At 40.9% G+C, this 27531-nt stretch overlaps 1 protein-coding gene across 1 annotated transcript in view; it reads right to left on the bottom strand.

Annotated features, from left to right (window-relative positions):
* LOC108712886 (hepatoma-derived growth factor-related protein 3) overlaps window positions 1-18368 on the bottom strand; it is a 28866-nt gene extending 10498 nt beyond the window's left edge. Inside the window, exons 1-4 of the mRNA XM_018255385.2 lie at window positions 17842-18368; window positions 7719-7795; window positions 5997-6135; window positions 779-937 (exon numbers count right to left, since the gene is read on the bottom strand). Of these exons, the coding sequence (XP_018110874.1) occupies window positions 779-937; window positions 5997-6135; window positions 7719-7795; window positions 17842-17925 (459 nt within the window). The 5' untranslated portion in view covers window positions 17926-18368. The remainder of the gene's footprint in view (window positions 1-778; window positions 938-5996; window positions 6136-7718; window positions 7796-17841) is intronic.
* Between the last annotated feature and the right edge of the window lie 9163 nt (window positions 18369-27531).

Raw genomic sequence — 27531 nt, 5'->3', positions numbered from 1 at the left:
GGAGAAAGTTGTACTTTTTAAAACTGAAAACATCAAAACTGTTACAGTCAAGCTCGTCTGTAATTACTAAATGGAAAGAAGGCTTAGTAGAGGGGTGTGTTCTCTTCCTTTGCTGGAAAGGGCGATGGGTCACCTTAGGCCACAAATAAATGGCCCTGTCAAGGCCACTGGCACTAAAGACACAACACGTGCCATGTGTAACAAAATTATGTAAAAGCTCCAAATTAGAAGACATTGTAAGATCAACATGTGCAAGCATTGAAAGCAGACAAGAGCTGGCATTATACAATTATACACCACTATTTAATAAGCAGTTTCAGTATTTTATGGCATACACACTGACCAGTAACTTTATATATGGGTATTGGTTATTATTAAGCACTCCAGTATCTAGAAGGCTACATTTGAAAATATCAACTTTCACAAAGTAGTGCCCATTTAAACCTGAAATTTTACAATTCATTTGAAAATGAGCAGGCTAGGATGGAGTATTATCCTGGGTTAGAGATATGTCACATATTTATGCCCTATTTTTATGTATGATCTATCTGAACTATCTTGTGTGGCATATATTAAACTCAGGATAAACATTTAAATTTTAGGGAACTTTGTGTAATGATATCTCCCCCTCAGTGTCACTGCCCTCCCCCTTGTTACTGCATAATGTCATAATGTCAGAAGCTAGAAGGTTTCTCTGAGAATCCATTGTGTGCCCAATCTGTATTTTTCTTTTAATGATCCACTTGACCCAAAAACATATTGTGGAGAGTTAGATAACCTTTGAAGCATATGACTTCTTCCGCTTAGAACCTGCTTTCTCGTTCTTTCTTTTGCCTTTTCCGTCTTCATCAACACGGTCTCCATCTTCTTCACTGCTGCCATCTGCTGCATTGCCTCCTTCTCCCTCAGTTTCCGAAGAGCTCTGCTGCTGTATAGCCTTCAAAACAGAAAGAAAAACTATACCAGCCTATCAGCCACTTCTGTTTCTTTACTTCTTTACATATCTGTTAGAGATTATCTTAGATACCTAGTTTAGGTCTCCATCCATCTAAACACTAATGTGGAATCAGCAGACTATGAGTTGGTGATCATAGACGCAAAGATCCGATCATATGAATACTCGATTCGTACGATTTTTGGACCGTGTATGGAGAGTCCCGACATTTTTCATCCCACGGAGAACGGTCGTTCAGTTGATTGGACAGATTAAAAGATTTCTGTCGGCTGCCGATAATATCTCTGCATGTATTGCCGATCGTACGATTTTCAGTGGGAGACTGTCACCAGCATTGTCGGACATAAACTTTCGTACAATTGCTGTCAGAGGCAGAACATCGGCTGATCTGTTCTTTTACTACTTTATTTAAACTGAAGGTTAGTGGCAGGTCGGGAGATGGGGAAGTCTGATGGTTTGAGGATTTGAGTGATCTGAACTTTGCGTCTATGGCCAGGTCACCAAACCAAAAATTAATATCATAAACAAAAATATAACCTTCTCAAGCAGGCAGCATTCCTCTGACAGCACACTTAATTTTTTGCCCTCAAATGTTCTTTTTAGTTCATGGCAAGCAGCAAGTAGAACTCTTTGATCATTTTATCAGCAAATCTAGCAGCTTGGTCTGAAAATAGATAACCTTTTATGGTACTGTGGCTCATGCTCCTATAATATAAAAGCTGTATTGTCATCAAAATATCTAGGGATAAGAACTACTGTATATGAGTATATAAAGACACTTCACAATGGAGTAAATTGTACTACACGAGGATTGAAAAAAACTGAAACCTATAAATACATGCTCAAGATTGATTTGGAATAGTGCATTATTGATATTAGTGATATTTCCTGGGACTCCCTGTGTGTGAACCTATTGTCTGTTATGAATTTTAATGTAATGAAGTCCTACAGTGTGAGGTTTGAAGTAATTATGTCCTTAATACAACAAGTAGGCAGTATATATAATTGCAGACTCAATATTATCTTGGCTTTCTCTGACCACACAGGCCTGTAAACTGGACAAAAGGATAGCTGTGGCTGACTGCTGCCTGCTCTGGCTTGCCCCAATATCGTGCATGAATGACAAATCTGTGCAGCTGAGGGCTACATTTGCTTTTCTTAAAAATATTCATAGGAGATGACATTGAAAAATAAATTGAAATTGAACCCCTATAGCTGATCAAAATGACTAAAAACAATATCTGAAGCATTTAAAAAGCAAAAGTAAGGCAGTGAAGATAAAAGACTAAAAAGCAAAGAGTAGCCTGGCTAAAACTAAATAAGCTAAGTACCGGAGACTGAATTTCAACAGGCCCTGGTCATTTTCATTTTGCTAAACATTTAATTACCATATCCTTTGAGAGCCACTGACAATTTGCTTGATCTAGTTTTCCTATATCCTATAACTAAAGAATTCACCATTACCGGTACAAAGTAGTGCATTTACTTGGCAGGCTTCTCTAGCTCAGACTTGTGCTCGCAAATCAGAATATTGTACAGGTATGGGATCCATTATTCGGAAACCTGTTATCCAGAGAGCTCTGAATTACAGAAAGGCCATCTCCCATAGACTACATTTTATCAATCCAAATTTTTTAAAATGATTGCCTTTTTCTCTGTAATAATAAAAGAGTACCGTATATACTCGAGTATAAGCCGAGTTTTTCAGCACCAAAAATGTGCTGAAAAATTCTACCTCGGCTTATACTCGGGTCAGTGGCAGTGCACATTCCGCCAAAGCTCCAACCAAGCTTTCCCCTCCTCTGTGGGAAGTTTCTTACCTGCAGGGAAACGCTGGGAAGGTTCGCAGCAGACTCACAGCAGCACAAACAAACAGCGCAAAGGTGGGAGCAGCAGCGCGATCTGTGGTGAATCTACATCACAACCCACATGATCTGTAACGTCAGCGTGCGCGCCACCCGCACTTCAGCCGGTATCGCTATCGTTCCACACTCCTTGCGCAAAGTTGCGCACTGCTGCTCTTCCTGCGCCGCGGGTAAGCATCATTGTTTCTGGCTGGGAGGGGGGTGTTCCCCGTTGGCTCCTCAGGATCGGGGGCCCCATGGATGGGTTGCGTGCCCCAACCGAGGTGCAGGGGCATGGGACTCAGTAGCACACGCTGACGTTACAGTTCATGTGGGTTTTGATGTAGATTCCCCACTGATCACGCTGCTGCTCCCACCATTGCGCTGTTTGTTCTCACCACGTTATTTTGCCACTTATTTGCACACAAAAACTGATGCAGCTACAGTGCTAAAATTGTAAAATATTGCAGGTGCTACTTGTCTACTTTGTCTGTGATTTTTAATAATTCTAATTTTCAAAACATAAAATCACAATGTTTATACTGGAACTCACGTGAGAATGACCAGAATACACTTTAATATTGATTTGTTTGCCAGTTCCCAGTCATACAAAGCAGTAAAATACCTTGGCACTTTTTAAATTAAAAGACTAAACAAAGGGGATATCATTTTAACATTTTTTCTTTTATGAAACTACAGAATGGTATTAATGTTACCAAGCCATGGAGAACGGCTGCAATCCCATATTGGTTTTTTAAAACGCAAAGGTTTAACTAATATTATTATTAAATATATCTATCTACAAATACAAATAAACAAAAGGATCCTGCTTGTCTAACTGTGTTAGTTGTGTCTAGGCTTATACTCGAGTCAATAAGTTTCCCCAGTTTTCGTAAGTAAAATTAGGTACCTCGGCTTATACTCGGGTCGGTTTATACTCGAGTATATACGGTACATTGTACTTGATCCAAACTAACATATAATGAATCCTTATTGGAGGCAAACCAGCCTATTGGGTTTTTTAATATTTACATCATTTTAAGTGGAGTTAAGGTATGGCGATCCAAATTAGTGAAATATCTCTTATCCAGAAAACCCAGGTCCCGAGGATTCTGGATAACAGGTCCCATACCTCTATTGTGTTCTGATACCTGTTTATGAAGGTAAATTCTGTCCTGCACAACTGTTTTTAATGGTAATAAATCATTCTTACAATAAAATACTTTAAAATACTATTGTTAATTTGGTGTAAGATCCTTGGACCAATTTAGTGAAGTAGCTGGTAAATTGCGCTGCTGCATTTACCAACAGCAACCAATTAGCAGTTTGTTTTGATAAGTCTACTATGAGTATAAATGAGTTTAAATGAATGTAAGGAGCTGATAAGCTGCTATGAGCAAGTTATAATTAATCCTTATTGGAAGCAAAACCAGTCTATTGGGTTTATTTAATGTTTACATGATTTTCTAATAGACTTAAGATCCAAATAACAAAAAGATCTGTTATCCAGAAAACCCCCACGTCCCGAGCATTCTGGATAGCAGGTCCTATACCTGTGCTGTACTGCACATGTACAAGTCTAAAGGTGGCCAAAGACGCACCAATAATAGCTGACCGATATCAGCAGAAGACTTGGTTGTCAATCAGGCTGGCTGGAAAATTTTGATTGGGGGCCTATGAAAAAAAATTGGCATCTGTTAGTGCTAAATCACCAGTTACAGGTAGAATTCTACCTGTATATCTGATGATTCAGCTCTAATCAATGAATGATCGTCACAGGAAAGATCATAATTGTTATATCTATGGCCACCTTTAGTCTGAGAAGGGATGCCTGGGAAAAATAAGTAAGATTACAGTGTGGAGATGTGTTTGTTTTTTTCCCCCGGGACAGTGCATTTTTCCTAAAAGGAGCACAGGCTTTGGGTAAAAATATAGTGTTTTGATTCACTATGGGGTTTCCCTTACATCTTGGCACCCCTCAGTGAAATGGGATTTCTTGTCCTTTAAAGGGGTTGTTCATCTTTAAATTAACTTTCTGTATGATGTAGAGAGTGATATTCTGATACAATTTGCAATTGGGTCTCGTTTTTTATTATTTGAGCTTTTTATTCAGCAGCTCTCCAGTTTGCAATGTCAGCAATCTAGTGGCTAGGTTCCAAATTACCCTAACAACCATTCATTGATTTGAACGAAAGACAGGAATATGAATGGGATAGGGCCTGACTTGAAACATGAGTAATAAAAAGTAGCAATAACAAAACATTTTGTAGCCTTACTGAGGATCTGTTATTTTAGATGAAAAGCTGAAAAGAATCAGGCAAATAATTCAAAAACTATAAGCAAGAAAAATGAAGGCCAATTGAATGAAATATTGCTTAGAATAACATTCTAAAAGTTAAGGTAAAGGTGAACCACCCCTTTAAAGGAGAACTAACCCCCCAAACTTTCAGGCATTGCCCCCTCCCCTATCCGCGATGTGCATTAGTTAAAAAAACCTTTTAAAAAAATCTGACCCTTAAATTCAGAGAAGCTCAGTGGAGCTCCCGGTCACCATCTTCCGGCTCTTTGTATTGTCTTTGGGTTTCCACAAGATTCCTGACTTGGTCTAACTTCTCATTAGGGATGCACCAAATCCCCTATTTGGAATTCGGCCGAATCCCGAATCCTTTGTGAAAGATTCGGCTGAATACTGAAGTGAAACCAAATCCTAATTTGCATATGCAAATTAAGGGCGGGAAAGGAAAAAGTGTGAACATTTTTTTCACTTCTTTGTTTTGTGATGAAAAATCACGTGCTTTCCCTCCCTGCCCCTAATTTACATATGCAGATTAGGATTCAGGTCAGCCAGACACAAGGATTCGGCCTAATCCTGCTGAAAAAGGCCAAATCCCGGCGGAATCCTGGATTCGGTGCATCCCTACTTCTCATGCCACTGCGCTTCTCTGCATTTAAGGGTCCGATTTTTTTTTAATAACTAATGCACATCGTGGGGAGGGAGAGGGGAGGAGAGGGGGGCAATGCCTGAAAGTTTAAGCTCATACATGGTACCAGGGAATCCAAAAACTCGTATCAACTATGATTGGGTGGGTACTAAATTAACTTGTTCAGCAACCTGTCCAGAAAGCTGCTTAGCTATACAAAATACAATTCAAATCTTACATTTGTGACTTTTACTAACCTCCCTCTTGTCTTTTTACCTGATATCCTGTAAATTTCACACCAGGATTATTTTCTATTTCCCATAAACCTTCATTAAATCCTTTTCTCTTGTTTGACTTCCCAAACTTTTCTTTATATTCCTTGTAAGGGAAAAGATCCTTAGGACCCAAAAATGCACTGAAAAAAAATTAGATAGACGTTACCATGAGATTCTTGCATTTATCAGATCAATTTACAATACAAATCTACAGTTTAAGGCATTACAGATGTAAATAACCTTTTATATTAGTAGTGAATAATACCATGACAGAAAATACAGGCTACAAGATTAGTGTGTAATTGTGACAGCAACTTTGTATGGAAGAAACACCTACCAGCAAATGCCTTTTAATCTGTTAATTACAACAAATAATGTGGCACAAGCTTTGCACCTGAGGAAGGGGGCATTCCCCGAAAGTCACTATTCTTGCTGCAATGATAAAAAGGCATTTGCCGGTAGGTGTGCTTCTTCCATACAAAGTTGCTGGATCCTGCCTGTTTTGTGGAATAAATATATCTATAACTACTTGGGCTCTCTCTTTCACTCACTATAGTCCTGTAGGTGCTGCGGTGGCTAAACAAGAGAAGCATAAAGTGCTTATTCCAGAAAGATCAGCTCTGCAGGTCAGCTGATCTCACAGCCTGTGTCAGACTCTATGAACTGCAGGTGAAACCAAGTCACTGCTTTCTATTGAACATTGTAGAAGTTTACCCTGCTGGTTTGGTGGAGGCTTAGCCTCCCCCAAGCCTTCATTAAAATGTACCCATAGGCATAAGGCTGCAATAAAAACCACTGCTGTCCAACTTCTATTGAACTGAGGGCCGGTATTTTTCTGGCCTGCATGGTTGTACGCCGATTTAACATCTTAGGGGCCCCTAACAACAATATCCGAATGCTAACAAACCTACCAGACTCACATCCCATAGGGTACAGAGAAGGGCTGGCAGAGTATGGCACACACAGGGAGCATAGGGTTAGGCTTTAGTTCTCCTTTAAAGCTTACACAAGATATGGAATCGCAGCAGGCAGACTTATATGGGGGGCCACACAAGGGGGGGGTTGCATCCGGCCAGTTGGAGAGCCCTGTCTTAGACCATGAAGCGTGCCTTTTGAGAATCACCTATTAGCAGGCAAAGCCCTGTGATCAAGGGTGAAACAAAACAGACAGCCTTGGAATACATTAAAATATTTGGACTGTCCGCAGTATGCAGCATTACACTGCACAAGTTTTGTCATGAAACAAAGTTGGTTCATTTATCATCACAGGGCAAAGATTCACCCAGGGTTAGATTGGGATGGCGGGACACCGGGAAAAAACCTGACGGGCCCTGGATCTCTTGGGCCGCTCCCTGCACAAATCCTCTTCCTGGCGCTGACCTCCCTTCTCTAGGCCGGTCAATGCAAAAACTCAGTACACGCATGTTTGGTGTGTGTGTGTGTGTGGGGGGGTGGTTAAATGTGGGTTGTGGCAGGGGGCCCGGAGGGGGGCACTGAGACAGCAGCCCCCCAGTCTGACCTTGTATCCTAGGTATCCTTGTTACCTACAAAGCAGCACATAACAACCAACCAGTGATTAGTAGAACAAAGAAAAGCAAACTGTTGAATTTACTTTTAAAGGTACATTAAAAAGCAGAGATGAACTGCAGTTATAGCCATAATGTCAATGATTATATTTAGTATAAAAACAAGTATAACTAAAAATGACACAAACAATACTTACGTTTCATGGGTGCCAAAGAAGAAAATTGGGAACTTGTTTGCTGGTGGTTTCACAGCTCCCTCCGGAAGTTCATCAATCTGTTTAAAATAAAATGTGTTTAAATATGTTTACAAGGCACTGCGGTGCTAAACACAAAGTGTGCATTGATTGTTCATTAGACGTATGTAGCACAAAAAGTATTAAACACATCCAATGAATAGATAAAAGTATTCAAATAAGATTCATAAATTATATATATATATAATATAAAAACATGAAGCGGGGGTGCAATGAGACCACATATAGACAAATACAAGAGGTCCTCTGCACTTAACCCATTATCAATATATGAAGGACATTGAGACATTTTGTGCCATAAGCTACTAAAAAATGCCTTACCCTTTAAACAAAAAAGGATACTTCAACATAGTTGGCCAGCTTAGATATATTGCAATATATGGACAAACATTCCCTGTTTTTTTTAAAGGATAAGGCATTTTTTCTAAATGTTTCAATGTCCTAAATATCTTGATAATGGGTGAGTGCAGAGGTCCTCTTGTATTTGTATATATAAATAAATATATATATGTAGTCAACTATAGTCAGGTGATCCCACTGGTGTCTAAATAAAAGGGCAGCCAAGTTTGGGAGTTTTACTTTGAAAGCAGCAAGTAAGTTGCAGGTAAAACTTAGTCCCTTTTCTTGATGAATCAGATGAGAATTGAGCATAGGACTGGCCAGATATGGGGTGACTTTGTCTTATATATATTGCAATATATGGACAAACAATCCCTGTGTTGTTTAAAGGGTAAGGCATTTTTAGTAGCAGTACGCACAAAATGTCTCTGTCTTAAATATATTGATAATGGGTTGAGTGCAGAGGAGTCTTGTATTTGTCAATATGTATTTTGTGATCACAGCCTCATTGCACCCCTGCCTAATGCTTTTAAAAACTAGTGGTGAGCACAACTTTCCCTTGTTTCATATATATATATATATATATTTCTCAAGACAGGACCTGTTTTGAGAAAGGTCCAGACTGGACCGAAACGTTGACAAATAAACTTCACTTTGCTTGATGTCATTATGAAGTCCTGGAGTGCGTCATTCCTTGGAACATGATTATCTGCACTATATATGACAGCACCCAGGCATATATATATATAAATAGCAAAAAACCTCAATCCAAGGACTTTATAGTGAAAAAATAAAGATTATGTTTATTTCAACGTTTCAGCACCATCACTCGGGCAGTGACGTTGATAATTTGTATCAGCACCCAGGAAGCTGTTGTTTTGCTTTTGAGTGCACCAGGTAGGACTGGAAATATATATATATATTTATTGAAGCCGGAGCACTCATAAAACGGCAACCGCCTGGGTGCTGGTTATAGAAACGTAGCCAACCTGAAAAAACAGCAACAGGATCGCAGCAGAGATTTACTGGGCTCTGCCTTCTCATCTGTGTCAGTCGGGTGCCGCTCACGCCATATCAGACGAGTGGATAAAGGGGGCGCTATCGTCCTATTGGACAAGGCATACTATATGAAGGAATTAAGCGAACAATTGGCTGATACCAAGACTTATATTACACTGAGAGGGGACCCTACTACTGCTTACAAGAACGCATTAGACTCTTTGGTCAAAGCTGCCCTATCGGCAGGGTGGATTGATGCAACCACAAGCCAATTTCTAATGATTGACTATCTGAAAACTCCATTTATATACACTGTGCCCAAGATTCACAAGTCTTTGTCATCACCCCCAGGCCGACCGATAATATCAGCAATAGGGTCATTATTTCAACCAGCAGCTCAGTACTTCGATTCCTTTTTGCAACCCCTGGTACAAAACATGGGTTCCTATGTAAAAGATACTACATACTTGTTATCTCTGTTGAAAGGGGTGGGCATTCCATCAGGGTGACTATTGGTGACAATGGACGTATCGAGCCTGTACACGGTCATTCCACGACAGGGGTATCGCGGCCTGTAGAGACACACTGAGAGGGTCCCATCAAGGACCTCCACCAATTGAAGTTTTGATATCTTTACTTGACCTGATACTCTCTCACAATTACTTCTCTTTCAATGATGCCTTTTACCTACAAATATCAGGGACAGCAATGGGCTCAAATGTAGCCCCTTCGTTTGCTAATCTGTTTATGCAAGAATATGAAATACAACACTTGCTCCCCTTGGGTAGAGAAAAAATTATTTTTTACAAATGGTACATTGACGATCTGCTGCTAGTTTGGGATGGTATAGACTTAGAGGATGAACTCATAGAGTTCCTTAGGACGCTAGAAAGTCTAAATTCTCCCATTAGGCTGACTATGACGTATGACAGACAAAAGATAGACTATCTGGATGTGAGTATTTTTGTACAGGACAACACAGTGGGTACCACATTATATATGAAGGCAACAGATATGAATAGTATCATACAAGCACAGTCTCATCATATGTCCCGTTGGGTTCTCTACTCGCAATTTTTGAGAGTTATCAGGAATAACTCCAACCGAGATACTGCAGAACTACAACTCACTACGCTGGCAAGGCAATTCGTCTCCAGGGGCTATTCTGATACTCTCATAAATGAACAGCTGGAAAGAGCATGTCTCCACACTCAGGACAACTTACTACAGGAACAAGCTGCATCACCCAAGGAGAAGTTGGACTCTATTTTTGTGACAGAATGGACTGATGCAAGTTCACAGGTTAAGAGAGCAATAAAGGATCGGTGGGAAATCGTCAACACTGATGCCAACCTACCCTTTTTTTGAAACAAAGCACAGCTTGTAGCGTATAGAAGAGGACGCAATTTGAGTGACCTATTAGTGGTCAAAGACTTGACAAAGGACTCCAAAAAGGGCATCACTTGGCTCGATAGACCTTTGAAACCCGGATGCTACAAGTGTGCCAATTGTCTTACATGTGGCGGCATGTCGCGAGGTACCTTTTTTACACACCCGAGGACCGGAGTAAAATACAAGATTCACCATAGGGTTATGTGTACTTCTGACCATGTTGTATACATGGCGTGGTGCCCATGCAGACTACACTATATAGGTAAGGCCTCCACCACTTACCGGGAGCAAATGAACAATCACCACAGTGCGATTAGGAGTGCTTTGGCAACAGGGAAAGCCGAACAACTGGTTCCTAGGCATTGGCTGAAAATGAAGCATACCCTTCCTCAGTTCGGACATTTGATAAAAGATCATGTACCAGCCCCTTAAAGAGGGGGTGACAGGGACCTTCTATTATTAAAAAGAGATTTTCACATTGGACACTTTGGCTCCAAAGGGGTTAAATGAAACCTTACCCATGTCTCCATTTTATGGAGACTAACAGGCCCCAGTAAAACTAATGCTTATATATGTTTCAAACATGTTGCTGTACTGATAATATGTACAGTGATTGAATAATAGTATAGGGACTGAATATATTATACCCAATTACTTGGACACAGTTACAATGATGTTGTAGTGATATTGTGATAATTTTGTAACAGTTAAGTGAAAGGTGTGTCATTATATAGTATCAATGTTTATTGTAGCAAGCTCATAATTGATATACTGATGTCTTGTATCATTTTGGCTGATAACACATGATTGTTTTGTTTTTATCTTTAGGACTACATCTCACACAGGCTATGTGTGTGGTCATTTGCTTATGATCATGGTCTAGATACCCTGAGGGACGGGACGCACAGCAGTATTTGAAGGTAGGCCCTATGCAGAAATGGCGCATCAATCAGCTGGATACCCAAATGAATTCCAATACGAGATACTGGTTAATGGGAACAGTAGAGACTCTTCCGTATGTCAAGCTCTGGTCATGGAATTGTGAATATGCATAACTACCCCACTACCCAACTCCACTGCTAAAAGCCTATATCTACCAGATGGGAGGTGAAACACCACAAAGCGCAATGGATGTGAACAGGGTGTGTGGTTCACGACATGACTGACACGGATGAGAAGCTGACGTTTCTAAACGGACACGGGGGTCTGAGAAGGCCGATAGTGATTATGCGCCCAGTAAATCTCTGCTGCGATCCATAAAAGGGTTTACCGGCATTAGTTGTGGTCTGTGCCTACTGCAGTTAGGGCAACAGTCAGAGCGCACCATCTATCTGCTGATCGTCTGTCCTCAGGGTAAGTTGCGTGTGTTCTCTATACAAATATCTGCACGGGGTATTCACATATCAACACACAGATTTCACTGGACACAGGCACCATTTAGCGCATCCTTATGTGCTTGTTTCTCGCACAAGACATACACTGTATTTACTCTAAAGCCAATGGTTGATGCAAGAACTGTATAGGCACCCACACTGATAGATGTATTCATGGTCCAATGACTTCACAAGCCTTGTTTGGCGCCACTTTGTGTTTAAATAGGACTGTTATATGTTTGTTGTTCACTCCATGAGAAAGGCTCGAGTTTAAGAGCCGAAACGTCGGAATAAAAAACACCTTTTTGTTTGCACAATTACAAGTCCTGTGAGTGAGGTTTTTTTCAGGTTGGCTATATATATATATATATATATATATATATATATATATATATATATATATATATATATATATATATATATGTCTTGAGAAAGGTCCAGACTGGACCAAAACGTTGACAAATAAACTTCACTTTGCTTGATCTCATTATGAAGTCCTGGAGTGCGTCATTCCTTGGAACACGACTATCTGCACTATATATGAAAGCACCCAGGCAGTAAAACTCTGCTGGAAAAGGTAAAGACTGGTGCTCTCAGGGTTTGTATATTATGCAAAAAAGGAAAGTTTATTCAACATTTTGGTCCAACATGTACACAGACACACACACATATATATATAGTATATAATGTATCCCCCATTGTAAAATATAGGAATATTATAAGTCACAGAGGAATTCCATGCCAATATATTTCAAGAACTTTTAAAACACTGTCCACATTAATGGTGGTAACGCACCAAAAAATCCGAATGGGTAGAGCTCACTGCAGGGATATTACTCATCACTCATATGTGAAAAATGAAAGTTATACCCATAAATATACCTACCCTTAAATCCATATGCCACCTCCTCCCTGTGGATAATGCAGTACCCCCAGCACATGATTAAACACCTTAGGGGCCCTAACAACAATTTCCAAATATGAACAAACCCCTACAAGGCTCACGTCCCACAGGTTACAGAGCAGGGCAGGCAGAGTATGACACACACAGGGAGCATATGGAAGGCAAAGTATGGCACACACAGGGAGCATAGGACAGGCCGAGTATGGCACACACAGGGAGTATAGGACAGGCAGAATATGGCAGACACAGGAAGCATAGGGCAGGCAGAGTATGGCACACAGGGAGCATAGGGCTGGCAGAGAATGACACACATAGGGAGCATAGGGAAGGCAGAGTATGGCACACAGAGTGCATAGGGCAGGCAGAGTATGGCAGACACAGGGAGCATAGGGCAGGCAGAGTATGGCACACAGGGAGCATAGGGAAGGCAGAGTATGGCACACACAGGGAGCATAGGGCAGGCAGAGCAGGGAGCATAGGGAAGGCAGAGTATGGCACACACAGGGTGCAAAGGGCAGGCAGAGTATGGTAGACACAGGGAGCATAGGGAAGGCAGGGAGCAAAGGGAAGGCAGAGTATGGCACACATAGGGAGCATAAAGAAGGCAGAATAGAGCAGGAGACAGGGAAACCTATCAGGACTCTAAAATGGACAGCTCATACTGTGCTACATACAGTGACACAATGCTGGTGCCCCTCCAGTAGTTTGCTGACATGTGAAGAGGTGAACAATGTGGACACTTTCAGTCTGAGTCTGAGGTGTGAACAGTACAGGCTTTAGGATGTAATCATAGGATATGGAAATCAAGGGCAAACAGCAGAATATTGTGTGTCCACACCACATGTTTCGGGCAGCAAGGGCCCTTTTTCAAGTGTGTGAGGCTTTAGGATGTCAACAATAGAGGTGTCACAGGTGTCAACAAAGCAGGGGGATTACATGTGTGAACAATTCAGGATCCCAATGTCGGAATTTGAGGTGTAAAAAATGTAGGGGCCAGTTAATATTATATATTTTAAAGCTTGCACAAGGTAAGCAGTCTTAACAGGCAGACTTTCATGTGGGGTGCCACACAAGGGGGGGATGTGGGCTGATATATATAATTGTTCAAGAGGGACCAGCGCTCCGTATTTTTAAATCACCAAGTGTTTAATATAGCATCACTGTTTCAACCCCCACTGGGTCCTTTATCAAGGATATAAAAAGATAAATGCTCCAGTGGGGGCCGAAACGTTGGATGCACAGTGATGCTATATTAAACACTTGGTGATTTAAAAATATGGAGTGCTGGCCCCTCTTGAACAATTATATATGTATATTTGACCAAGCACCCACTTTCCATGCAAATATATATATTTGCTCTGCATATTCATACATGTAAAAACACACACATATATAAATATTGTATACACATGCAATGTTTTGTGATACTGATTCTGTTTAACCTTATAAGGGCAAATTTAGAAGCCTATTTGGAAATTATTATTTCCACACCCAGAAATCCTAAAATCCATTATTAAGGTACCTGGATAAAAATGATTTCAATTACTGCAAAATTCCTTTACCTCTGTTGATGTAAAATAAAAACATATGAGACAAGGGAAGGGAGGGAGGCAGGGAGATCACAGTGTTTGCCAAAGCTAACATCAAGCATTTTTTAGCAGGAGAGGATTTAGTGAAATACTAAGACTAATGCAGAGGCAATGGAGACGGGGTGCTTTTGCAGGGGAAGATGCAGTTTAGCATGTGATGTGTATTGCTGATTCTGCATCCAACTCTACAGAGAGAGCTCCCATAACAATCGGCATAATGAAGCACATCACAATGCCACATATACAGATTTAAGGAATCATCCTTCCTCCCTCTGGCATATAGCTGGATGCTAATTTCCTCCTTGGTTACTGTATTTAGGTAACAATACAAAGATGGCTGGAGCAGAAAAGCACTTCCACTGGAACACAGAAGCTGCAGTCACATATGAAGCCATCCAGTCACCTGCTGCCCCTACACTCTGACTGTTTGGGGAGTCCAATCACCCTGTCCTCTATCACTGCTTTGTACATACAGAATTAGTCATTGTGAGGCTGGATCGAGCAGCTGGTTTCTGCATTTATATATGCATGCTTATCTGTGTAATATATGTGTGTGAAGAACGGCACCTCCGTACAATACAAAAGCTTTTTGCAAACACTCCATCAAAGGTCTGGTGATCAGAAGGTACACACATTTAGCAGCCCATGGATGAAAAGCAAACAGGCTCATTCTGAGGTTACACTGCAACTCTTTATTTCTTTCTTTATTTCAAAATAGAAAAAAATGGCAAAGAACCCACAACTACCTTAGAATATCACATTATGGGATGTCCCAAAAGAACACCCACAAATGATACAAAAAAATTGTCTAATTTTTACCATGAATGCTACTCAATAAGAGATACAATTTATTTTTGTCACGAGGCAGATTGCAAAATACAAAATTACACAAGTAACAATGTATAAATGCACATAAAGTTTCTAAAGCTGCTTTTCGTGAGTACAGGGTATTGGATGTACAAGTGTGGGCCAAAAAGTTACTAGTGCAAGAGATACTCAATAATTAGAAAAAAGATAACATAGCAGGTGAGTATCCATGTGTCCTTGTGAAACTGGCCTAGCTATTAGGCTAAAACTACATGAGTTATTTTCATCAGATTTTGTGGGTCAGATTTTTTCTGATCCTCCATGCAATACCACGCAATGCCACCCAACGCTGCACAACAGCACGAGATTTTGTAGGATGCTACAAAATCTATTTTTTGCATTTATAATGCCTGATCTTATAATTCTGTATTATTTTGAGTTATTACATAAAACACACAGTTCTATAGCTTTAGTGGTAATAAAGCTAATTATTAATGTTACACCACATCAAGCAATATTATTACCAAAATGTTTTGTGAATGATGAGATATTATCTCACTGACAACGATTTCCACTAAGTGTAAAACGGCCCAATGATCCTGACCAATGGATGCAGCTCCTTTTCACTTATTATCCTGATCATTTGAAATTTTGGCCCAAACAAGCAGAACAATATTAATGTAGCCATGCTGTATATGGTCCTTTGTAAAGTATCTGCTGTGAGCCAATAGCTTAGATGCCTTGTGGGTCAGCTTGGGTATTTTAGGACAAATCTTGGCATGAGTGAGAATCACTGAGAGTATAGGACACTGGGAGGATTAGTATCTGTAAAATCAGGCACAAAAGTAATAAGTACTAGAATTTTGCACAGTTACTACCTGGACTGAAGTTAGCCTTAAGTATAGTATTGCTCTGCACCCATCGGTACACATGTTATGCAGATTGTTAGTGACAGTATAGTTGTTATGAGAGGGTATAACTAAAGTTCAGGGGGAGGGTTTGTAAGTAAACCCTAACTATGTGGGGTGGGGTAGGCTGCAGGACTAGGCAAACTCCACTACAGTGTCTGGACCATGATAAACATTCTTAAAAATGAATCTTTTCTTTTCTCCTATTGGTACCTCCCAGACGATGCCATCTGCAGTGTATTTGCTGGGTATGGGTCTGGATCAGAAAAATAGCAGGGGTTACTAGGGGTTACTGCATGTGTGCAGCGCATATGGGCAGGTTGCAATCGTCTCACTTAATATGTATTTTAAACAGAAGGACACAGAGAGAAATCATAACAGCAGCCAGGAGAACTTATTTCCCACATGTTTCTACCTTCGATGCAGGAGGTTAGAGACACAGTTATGGGAGGGAGGCATCCATACAGGAAGCCACTGGGTGTTTAATGTTTAACTAAAGTTATCTGAACTGATGAAGTTTGCATACTAAGAGAAGGGTTACTGGGACATGAGGTGAGGATACTCAGAGAAGGATGATGATAGTGAAAGAAGGCACAAGATTACTAAGAGAGAGGAGGTAATGATACTGAGAGAAAAGGATACTTGAGAAGAGGATACTGAGAGAAGAATGAGGATACTGAGGGATGGAGTAATGAGGTTAGACTACTGAGAGAAGAGGTGAGGATGCTGACAGAACAGTGAGGATACTGAGAAAAGGACATGGATACTGAGAGGATACTGAGAGAACAAGTAAGGTTACTGGGAGAAGATGTGAGGATACAGAGAGAAGCTTTGAGGATACTGAGAGAAGCAATGAGGATACTAAGAGAAGAGGCAAAGATGTAAGGATACTTAGAGAAGGGGTGAGAATATCGAGGGAAGACTGAGGATACTGAGAGAAGAGGTCAGGATACTGAGGGAAGGATTTGGATGCTGAGAGAAGAATGAGGATACTGAGAGAAGAGTTAAGAATGATAAGAGAAGAGATGAAGGATGAGGATACTGAGAGAAGGATAAGGATGCTGATAAGGGTGAGGACACTAAGAAAAGAGGTGAGGATACTGAGAAAAGGGTGAGATACTGAGAGAAGGATGAGGATGCTGATAGAAGAATGAGGATATTTAGAGAAGGATAAGGATATCGAGAGAAGGATGAGGACACTGAGAGAAGGGGTGAGGCTACTAAGAGAAGGGGTGAGGCTACTGAGAGAAGAGGTGAGGATACTAAGATAAGAGTTGAAGATACTGAGAGAAGGATGAGGATGCTGAGAGAAGGGGTGAGGATACTAACAGAAGAGGTGAGGATACTGAGAGAAGAGGTCAGGATACTGAGAGAAGGATGAGGATACTGAGAGAAGGATGAGGATACTGAGAGAAGGGGTGAGGATACTAACAGAAGAGGTGAGGATACTGAGAGAAGAGGTCAGGATACTGAGAGAAGGATGAGGATACTGAGAGAAGGGAGAAGATCCTGGGAGAATGATAAGGTCCATGCCTCTCATCTCACCCAGCAGCAGCAGCTGGACCACTATCTCCCACATCCCCACAGCCTGTGCCCTCTCTGCTCCTTCATGCAACATGGGCTGGCCTCCATCACAGTATCATACCCTACCCAGCTCTGATGCCCCTTACCACCCCAGTACCGTGCATGAGCTGCCCTTCCCACACACTGACACCCTCCATTCCCAGCAACTGTGCCCAGCGCTCACTGACTCACCCTGGCAGGCCAGTGCGGGTATCCCTTCATTTTGGCAAACACCAGTTCTCCTGCTTTGTAATCCCGAGGCCTGGGCCGAGCCATTTTGTTCCCTCACAACGACACACACTGAGCTGCCCCCTCCGCTCTGCGGCAGCAGCCGGAGAAATGGGGGGACGTGCGGAGTCTAAAACGACCACAGGGGGCAGGAAGGCCCGGGTACCACCTCCTTTTTCGTAATTACCAGCGGTGGGCTTTCCCGGGCAGCAGCAGGCCTTTGTCTCAGGGAGCTTGAAGAGAAGATGCCCTGGTCCTTCTCCGCCAAGTGAGCTCCCTCTCTATGTCCAGCACGGGCACTCTGAGAACGTGGCTCCTCTCAGTCCGATTTCAAGGCGGGCAGCGACCTAACACAAACCTATACAGCGCTGCTTGGGGTTCTTTTGAATAGTAGTTAAAGCGAATCCTTCAGCTTGTTTCTTTCGGTTCACGTATGCTTGAGTCCTGTAAAAAGCCTCGTGCTTCCTGTAGTCATTACCTACGCCTCTCTGGGATACATAACAAGAATAACAAGGAGGCGGCTTCATTCTATTTGTGTAATGTTCCTCCTTTGCACCTTTTAGTATTACTGTGTTATTTCACCAACCAAATAATACCACTACTCGTTTATTTTACGTGTCGAATGAGTATTGATAACTAACCCAAGACTTGGCTTTATAGAGGAAACTCCATTACATTTTTTCCCGTCACACAACGTAAAGTAAACGAGCTCAATTATTAGATTGTCGTCGTGTCAAAAACTCATTTGATCCTGTACATTTAGATGTTATTGGTCGCCAGGCAGTCATACCTCCCAACTGTCCCTTTTTCGGAGGGACAGTCCCTCTTTTGACAGCTCAACCCGCAGTCCCTCATTTGTACTGGAAAGTCCCTCTTTTCTCTGCACTGAACAGCCAGAAAAAGAAACAAAGTTTCTCACTTAATTGGCTTTTAGCAGAGAGCCCAGAACAGCTAACAGGTGCAAATAATATACTTTGTAACAATTTTGAGACACAAAAACACAGTTTAGATGAGGAGAAATATTTTCAAACTTTCATAACCTGCCAAATTTTGTAAAACGAACATGGTAATTAGGGGGTTTGGCCACAGAAAGGGGTGTGGTCAAAAAAATTGCTGCGCTACGTGCGGAAATTTTTTTTTGTCCCTCTTTTTACTTCCAAAATGTTGGGAGGTATGAGTTATATCCCTAATATCAAATGAGTACTTACCCTACAGGTAACCAGTCACCTCTCCATTGCACTGAGAGGGACCCTGAGCACTGCTAGATTGAGAGGGACCACTCAGTTCATGGAGCTCAGGTCACTCATGTGGTGGCAGACGGGGAGCTTAGTCGCCCAGCAACAAATCTTCTCTACTGTGGGCAACTAATCTCCCCAAAATGCCTTCCCACCAGCAACAATGTGAATCGCCGGCGGGATGGCATACCTATCGTTTCCTAATACCTAATCGCCCGAAGTTTCAGTGAATGATTGCCTACAGACAGGGTAGGACCGGGAAAAAAACGGTGGGCCCCCGGCTCTAGTGGGCCCCTTCAGCCCAGATCCGCACCCTGGTTTTCTTTGCGGTAAAAAAAGCAGTGCGAGTGCTGATGCGCAGTTTCGGACTGCCCCACCGGGATACCAGGAAAACTCCCGGTGGTCCCAGGTGTAAGTGGGCCCTCTTGCTTCTAATCATTTGGCCTATTTCATGGTCATTCCCTATTTCTTTACGGGGAACATGCTTAATAATTGAAGAATATAGTAAGTAGATATAAAAGATGGAATAATAATTTGAAAAGTGGGCCCACATTCTAAGGTTTACTGGTGGGCCCTTGGCATCCCAGTCCAACACTGCTGACGCACACGCACAGCATAGGGTTGGCCAGACGGAGGCCTTGAGGCAGCGTCCCCCCAGAATCCAGAGGGGGGGCCCTGAGGCAGAAGCCCCGGTGAGCCCCCCAGGCCCCCAGACCAACCCTGCCTACAGAAGCTTTGTAGGGCTTTTGCAGGGCTTTCCCACACCCCACACACTATTATGTGGAATGTTTGAAATCAGGTAATAAATCCGATACCTTCATAGGTAGGTCCTAGCTCCTGTCCACCCGCACATCCCCCGGACCTCCGCTGGCAATATAAAGGTGAGTGTGGGGCAGCATTCAGACAGCTTTAATGCCAGAAACGCCCCTGGGGCCTGGACTTCTGGGTTGGCTTTCTCTATAGCAGTGACCCCAAACCAGTGGCTCATGAGTAGGGTTGCCACCTGGCCGGTATTTTACCGGCCTGGCTGGTAAAAATGATGGTTGATCCCAATGTTAGGGGACAAAGATAAATATACTGTATAGGAAGGCTGGTATTTTTTTCCAGAAAAGGTGGCAACCCTACTCATGAGCAACATGTTACTCACCAAACCATTGGATGTTACTATTAGTGGCCTCCATGCACTGATTTGTGGTGAGGCCACAAAGGCCGAGCCTACAGCGGCAACATTTTTGTGGCGGCATGCAATCTAGCTATATTCTGAGGAGCACTGGGGACGCGCTGCTTACTTACACTATGAATTGCTTTTCCTTCAGTTGTTTGGAATCCAAAAGCATACAAGCAGGTGCCATTAAAAAAAAAAACTGTTATCAAGGCAAGCTTTGCATTATCCCAAAATCAAATGCATGTGCCAGAAAGGAGGACCTGATGCACTGGCCCATGAACAGGCTACATTGTTATATGATTAGAGAAGGTGGAATGTGAGCAGGGCCTTGACATGAATTAAGTGCAGAAGTGAAAGTGATAGCGGTGCTTCAGTCGTAGAGGTGAGAAAGCCAATATATGATTAACAACTGAGATTTTGAAATAACTTTATAACAGGTATGGATGTTTTGATACAAAAATCAATTTGCGTTTTATGTATCATTTGATTTATTATTTACCTTTTTTTTTTTGCCTGGGTGACAAGTCCCCTTTAACAGAAGAAAACAGGTAGAGTTACTGAGGGTGCCAAATTGGTAGGCATTATACCCTACCTATACGTTCTACCCCAGGCCAGTGTTCCTAATCCTTAAAGGGCAAGTCAACCCTAAAAAAAATTGGTTAATAAAAGAAAACACAATTCTAAGCAACTTTCCAGTATACGTTAATTCACAATTATAAGTGCTTTTAAAGTTATTTGTAAAAACAGTTGCTATTGAAAGCAGCAGTTGCATAACTCCTGGTTGTTACTTTTTAAACAATGTTGCAAAAGTATTAGTTCCCCAGCAAAGACAGGTCTGTTAATCAGCTGCCTTGTCTTACATTGTATCAACAGTCTGGGACAAACATTGCTTTCAATAGCAATACATATACGTATTACTTAAAAACCATGGGAAATGTGTAATGAATGTATATTGTGAAGTTGCTTAGAATTATGTTCTCTTTTATTAGGAAAAATACTTGGGTTGACATTCCCTTTAAAAATGCACCAACCAGGATTACTTTTCCTAAGAACACCGCCACTTTGTTTTTTGTACTAGATATCTTCTGCACCATATACATCTTCACTAATTGTATAGTGCAAGTGCATCTCGCTTCAATTAGGGGCAGTGGATGCCTGAGATGTCAGAACAAAAGGAAAAAATATCCTTTTCCTCAAAGAATTCCCTAACCTTGGTACCTTGCCTGGTATTTTTAAGGTTACATATAATAAATAGAGGTGGCAGTGCCACATAAACTCAGTTATCCAATCAGGATCAGCTTGCTCTTCAAGGACATGTAAACCCTATTTCACAGAGAGAACTGCACCGTGTGCCATTTCTGTTTGCACATGCATAAACCATAAAGACAGAATTACTCTTGTATGCCACACTTAACATATTTTAAGCTTGCATTCCTCTGAAATATATAATGATATAATCAGGTAAAGGTTCTGTACATTTTTTAAATAATAAAGGTTCTTTTGCGCACTGGCGCACACTATAAAATTCGCAAGATTTCTTCCACTGTCCAAAAAGGTTGCTAAACAGTTTCTGGGTTTGCAAAACCTATATTAAATTTGTTCACACAAAGGCATAACTTTTCGCATTGCAAATATTATTTCCGTTACCAACTGTTATTACATTCCTCCATTCAAGTTTACTGTACATCAAAATCAGCCTTGGATTCCTGTGTGAAGAAAGACAGATTGCTGAGAGGGGCATACTGAGGACTAATTTGGAAATGATACAACATTCCAATATGTATGACATTTCCTTACCAGAAAGAAATGGTGTAAAACCAGGGAAATGGATTATGCATAATATATAGGTGGGACCACAAAGAAATAAGGAAAAACTTAAAGGAACAGTTTAGTGTAAAAATGAAAACTGGTTAAATATATAGGTTGTGAAAAATAAAAAATGTTTATAATATAGTTAGTTAGTTAAAAATGTAATGTATAAAGGCTGAAGTGACCGGATGTCTAACAGAACAGAGCACTACTTCCTGCTCTCCAACTCGGAGTAAGTCAGTGACTTTAAGAGGTGCCACATGGGACATAACTGTTCAGTGAGTTTGCAATTGAAACTTAGCATTGCAGGTCAGATTCAAAAGCAAACAGTTATGACCCATGTTCCCCCACCTCAAGTCTCTGATTGGTTACTACCTGTTAACCAATCAGTGGAAACCAAGAGAGCTGCAAAGCAGGAAGTAGTGTTCTGGCGATTATGTTAGACATATACAAGAAATCAGGTCTGCACACTCAAACAAAGATCTTTTGACTCAGGTGGTAAGATTGAAATATGTTTTACTAGTAAAAAAAAAACAGCCAAACAGAAGCATAATGTTTACAAAGACAAAAAACATTTCACATGATGATAGTATACATACCACCCTTAGGTACAGAAAAGGCAGAAAAGAGAATCCCCTTGATAAAGGCTATTTTGCCGAAACGTTGGGGCTATTCTCATCTTGGCAGGTGTATCCGCTACTTGTAGTTTCTTTTCTGCCTTTTCTGTACCTAAGGGTGGTATGTATACTATTATCATGTGAAATGTTTTTTGTCTTTGTAAACATTATGCTTCTGTTTGGCTGTTTTTTTTTACTAGTAAAACATATTTCAATCTTACCACCTGAGTCAAAAGATCTTTGTTTGAGTGTGCAGACCTGATTTCTTGTATATGTTATATTTAGTTGCTCTGTAGGGGCGACTTATAGGTTTTGTTGCACCTCTCACTGCATGTTTATTTTTTTATAGTTTGAATTAGGTGTGCCCTCCATTTACCTGTATTTTCGGATTATGTTAGACATCCAGGGACTCCAGCCTTTATACATTACATTTTTAGCTAACTAACGACTGTATATTAGAAATATTTTTTATTTTGCACAGCCTATCGATTTACCCAGTTTTTATTTCTACACTGAAGAATTCCTTTAAAATCAGGGAATGTAAAATTGAGGTTTCACTGCACTTTTCCTTTAAATGAATGGTTATTCAGAGGGCTTGTAAGAAACTGGCTCATACCACCATCTTGTGGCCTCAGAACATAATAGCAAATAAGATGTGGTACTTGTAAACAAGAAATAGAAAAACAGGATACAGTGTGCTTTTATAGCGCTGCTAATCTACAAAGGAAGCATGCTAGACTCCATCTTGAAAAAGGGCAGAGATACAAAATACAGCAGCACTGCAGTGCCTTGGTGAGCTCTGGTGGATTCCTTGTAAGGAGAAATGGAGTTGTAGCATAAATCTTTTGATGAGATCTGTCCACAATGTATCGATTAAATGGCTGGATGCATATAACCACATGTTCCTTTTCCATTCACGCTTCTTCCAGAAGCAAGTAATAGGATTGAGAAAGAGATGACCAATGCAGTTCTAATACCGTTAATCTGCGCAATTTACTTATTATTGATGAAGTATATAAGGGTGTGATCTTTATATTGAATTTTAATCAGGTTAATAAAGATGCAATTTAATAGATTGGGACTGGAAAAATAATCTAAATTTTGTGGAAGAAGGGTAGGGGATGGATGTATCTTTTTTTTTTTTTTTTTTACTAGGGTTGCCAGCCTTCCTATATTTTTATCTTTGATCCCCAAAAGTTACATTGGCATCAAGCATAATTTTTACTAGCCAGGTTGATAAAATACCAGTTAGGTGGCAAACCTTTTTGTTGCACAAGCAGGTTTTGCTTAGTAACATTTACAATCTAAAAATACACATTCACCTTCAAACCTTTGGTCTAAATGAAACCTGCTTAACTGGTAGCAGATCCATTAGTGGTGGAGCTCAGTGGTATTATACTATTTAACCATTTTTTTTTGCCACCTCCTTTTGTTATATCAGCTCAGTTTTTATTGCCAATAAAGACACGGCACTGCTTAGATCAAATAGCATCCCAGTAACCTAGTAATATTTTCCTGATTGTACTTTTATTTTGGCTTAGTGGAGTCCATGTAAACCAGCACTTAGAGGATCAGTTTGTGTTTTAGTTTATACAAACTATCACCACAATGCTATGGCATTCATGTACATATACATGTGAACATGCATATATTTGGGACCACTAGGTGTCAGCATTACCCAGTGGATAATTATCTGTGGGACTGGCTGTTAGTTAAAGCCAGGACCTCATAACTCTACAAGAATGTGAATAAAAGGTAGCCTGTGAGGGAACTTCCCCTACTAGCTGTTACCATTTGAAGACACAACTTCCAATCTAGCCCGATGGTGCCCCTCTCCTGCTTGATCCCGCTCACATCCTGCCAGCCAAAGTCTTTCCCCTGTGTATTTATTCCTTATGTTCAATTGTCCTGATATATACATATTTATATATTGAATAAACATGCATCCAGGTGGCATATCCTATCTTAAATTGCTGTAATTAATCAACATCCAGAGCACAGCCTACCTATTGACAGTGTCATGTACTAGTGTTACATGGGCAATCCTCACTTTCACACCTCATTTCTCTGTTCTCAGCTCCATGTCTGTTTAGCTAGGCCTCTTAACATTACAGAGTTAAGGGATATTCAAAACAAATTACATAATTTTAATTTAACAATTTTCCATTTTGGATCATTAAATCATTTTCAATGGTTTTTAAGTTAGTTTTACTTAAATGTTCTGGAAATGGCTGTTAGAGAAGGTTTGGAAATCATCATCATCATTTATTTATATAGCGCTGTCAAGATACGCAGTGCTTTATGTCTACTGCTTTGGCCCCAGCTGGCATACATTTATTTATAAAACAACAACATATTCCGCAGCATTGTACAACAAATGGGTGTATTCTTTAAACATGCATGAAAACACACAAGAGACACCAATAACCATACAGGAGATAAAGAGAGCTTACCTATATTCAGCTTTATTACTAGCGTGTACTAATTGTACAAATATTGTACTTCGTTATTCCCTAGTTATTAGGCAGAAGTCAATGTATCTAGTTTTGTTTATTAGCATATTTGTATTATTGGCCCATATTATCATTATGAATCATTTCCTGCCACACTTTAATATAGTAGGCAAAGGGGTGGTCCTTTCTGTGTGTTCTTCATCTGCTGACCCAACTGGACATGTTACAGGGAGCCTGGGATGAACAAGGCCCAGTAAAGTGCTGCTTACCAAGAGGGACCATACCTCTAGTATAAGTTGGGGAGCTGGTACCCTGTAAACAAGGCAATGTTAATTTATGGCATAGCTACTATTTTAGCGTATTCTAGAAAAGTAAGATAGTACACAACCAGCTAAAAAGAGCAGCTGGTGCACCAGCCATCTTCTCTGTCTTCGGTAATCTGAGACCGGCGAAGCGGGGCATGCGCAGTTGGGAGTAATTTCCCGGTTTGCAACAACCTCGCATGCGCCGAAATGGACGGAAATTGCTGAAGTGCCGGAAGAAGACATGAAGACCTGGAGGATGGCTGCGGCGAACTGCGATCCCTGAATCTGCACCGAGGGGTAAGTAAAAAGCTAGGGGCATTTCCCCGGGAGGGAGATGGGAGGGGGTTCTTCATAGGGTAGGGTTTTTTTTAGTTAAGGGTTGAATTCTCCTTTAAATTATTTTGATTAGTACAGGAACTTTATGGGGAATTGCTCATTTAAACCGATGTGGGCCCTAAGTGATTGTTCTACAGTGACCCCATGAAAAGGCAAAAGGATAACAACTTCCTCAGTGGCATATTTGGTAAATGGTGGTTTTGGAGATAGGTCCTGAAAAAAGCTGTGGCAAGTATCAGGAGGACAAATACTCCAGAGTTAAGGGACTTGCTTTATCAGGACTCACCAGAGTTAGACAGAGATATTGTTTTAAATGGTTGCTAAAATTGAGCAGTTGCATTCAGCAAAAATGAATAAGTAGCCACATTCAGCAAAACACACTTCCCTTAGCTGCAGTCAACAGACGCAGGATTTAAAATCTCAAATATAAAATTAGTGCCATATTCACGATCAGCCACTAGAGGCCTCTATGTTCCAATCACTGACATTCCTGTTACTTTAAAACCCTTTTCACAAACATAGGAAAACTATTTGGATGCACAGTGATTTGTGTATGGGATAGACAGCTATAAAAGAAGCTTTTTGTACGAAAGGCTGCAGTAGGAAACCACATGACCAGTTTTAGGGTATGAATGATACAAGCATTTTTTTGGGACCTGAGGACGAGAGGTTTCATGGCAAAAAGTTAATGTTATATTGTATAACCAATATTTGCTTGCAGTAAAATAGGAGTACAAATGTTTATTGGATTAAAACAAATATCAAGCAAGCTAGTGAAAAAAGTTGTTCTTAGTCATGCCATTAACATCAGATCCAAAAACATGGTATTAAACTGTAGCTACAAAACTCCAATTTTTTTTACATAAAAAAAAAAAAAAAAAAAAACGATGTGTTAGTGTAGGGTGGTGTAAAAACTGTTTTATTTTTTGGCATAAAATAACATTCTACTCCAGGTGAACTCACCCCTTAGATCAGGAAGAGTATTGCATAACTGATAGAAATGGTAGCTTGTAGTTGATATTAAATAGGGGAGGGCAGCATCAGTAGTGGGCAAAGTGATGTCCAGAGAGCTATGCAAACAAGCGAGCCTGTAAACCTCTCTAAAACTGAAACGGTTCTCTTTCCTCCAACTAACACCAGCAACATCCCCGAAGTATCCATCATAGCTAACAATTCCACTATCACCCCCTATCCCCAGGCCCGGTGCCTTGGGTTTATTCTAGATTCTGCCCTGTTATTCACTCCTCATATCCAGACACTTATTAAACAATGTCACTTCCACCTAAGGAACATATCCAAAATACGATCATTTATCACCCAAGATGCTGCCAAAATTCTTATTCACTCTCACGTCATATCACGTCTAGACTACTGTAACTCTCTTTTAATTGGCCTTCCCCTCCAGAGACTGTCGCCTCTCCAGTCCATAATGAACACTGCTGCGAGGCTCATACACCTCAGCAACCGCTCCTCCTCTGCCACGGCATTCTGTCAATCCCTGCACTGGCTTCCACTACCTCTCAGAATTAAATTCAAATTAATGACCCTGACATTCAAAGCACTTCATAACTCTGCCCCACTCTACATCTCTGAACTCATCTCTATATACTCACCCAACCGCTTACTACGCTCCTCTACTGACCTGCTACTCAACTCTTCTCTCATTACCGCCTCACATGCTCGCATTCAAAACTTTGCAAGGGCTGCGCCCCTCCTCTGGAACTCTTTCCCACG

This window comes from Xenopus laevis, chromosome 3S (genome assembly GCF_017654675.1).
Source record: "Xenopus laevis strain J_2021 chromosome 3S, Xenopus_laevis_v10.1, whole genome shotgun sequence".
NCBI lineage: Eukaryota > Metazoa > Chordata > Amphibia > Anura > Pipidae > Xenopus > Xenopus laevis.
The sequence above is the reverse complement of the archived record's forward strand: the minus strand, read 5'-3'. Positions and strand labels throughout refer to the sequence as shown.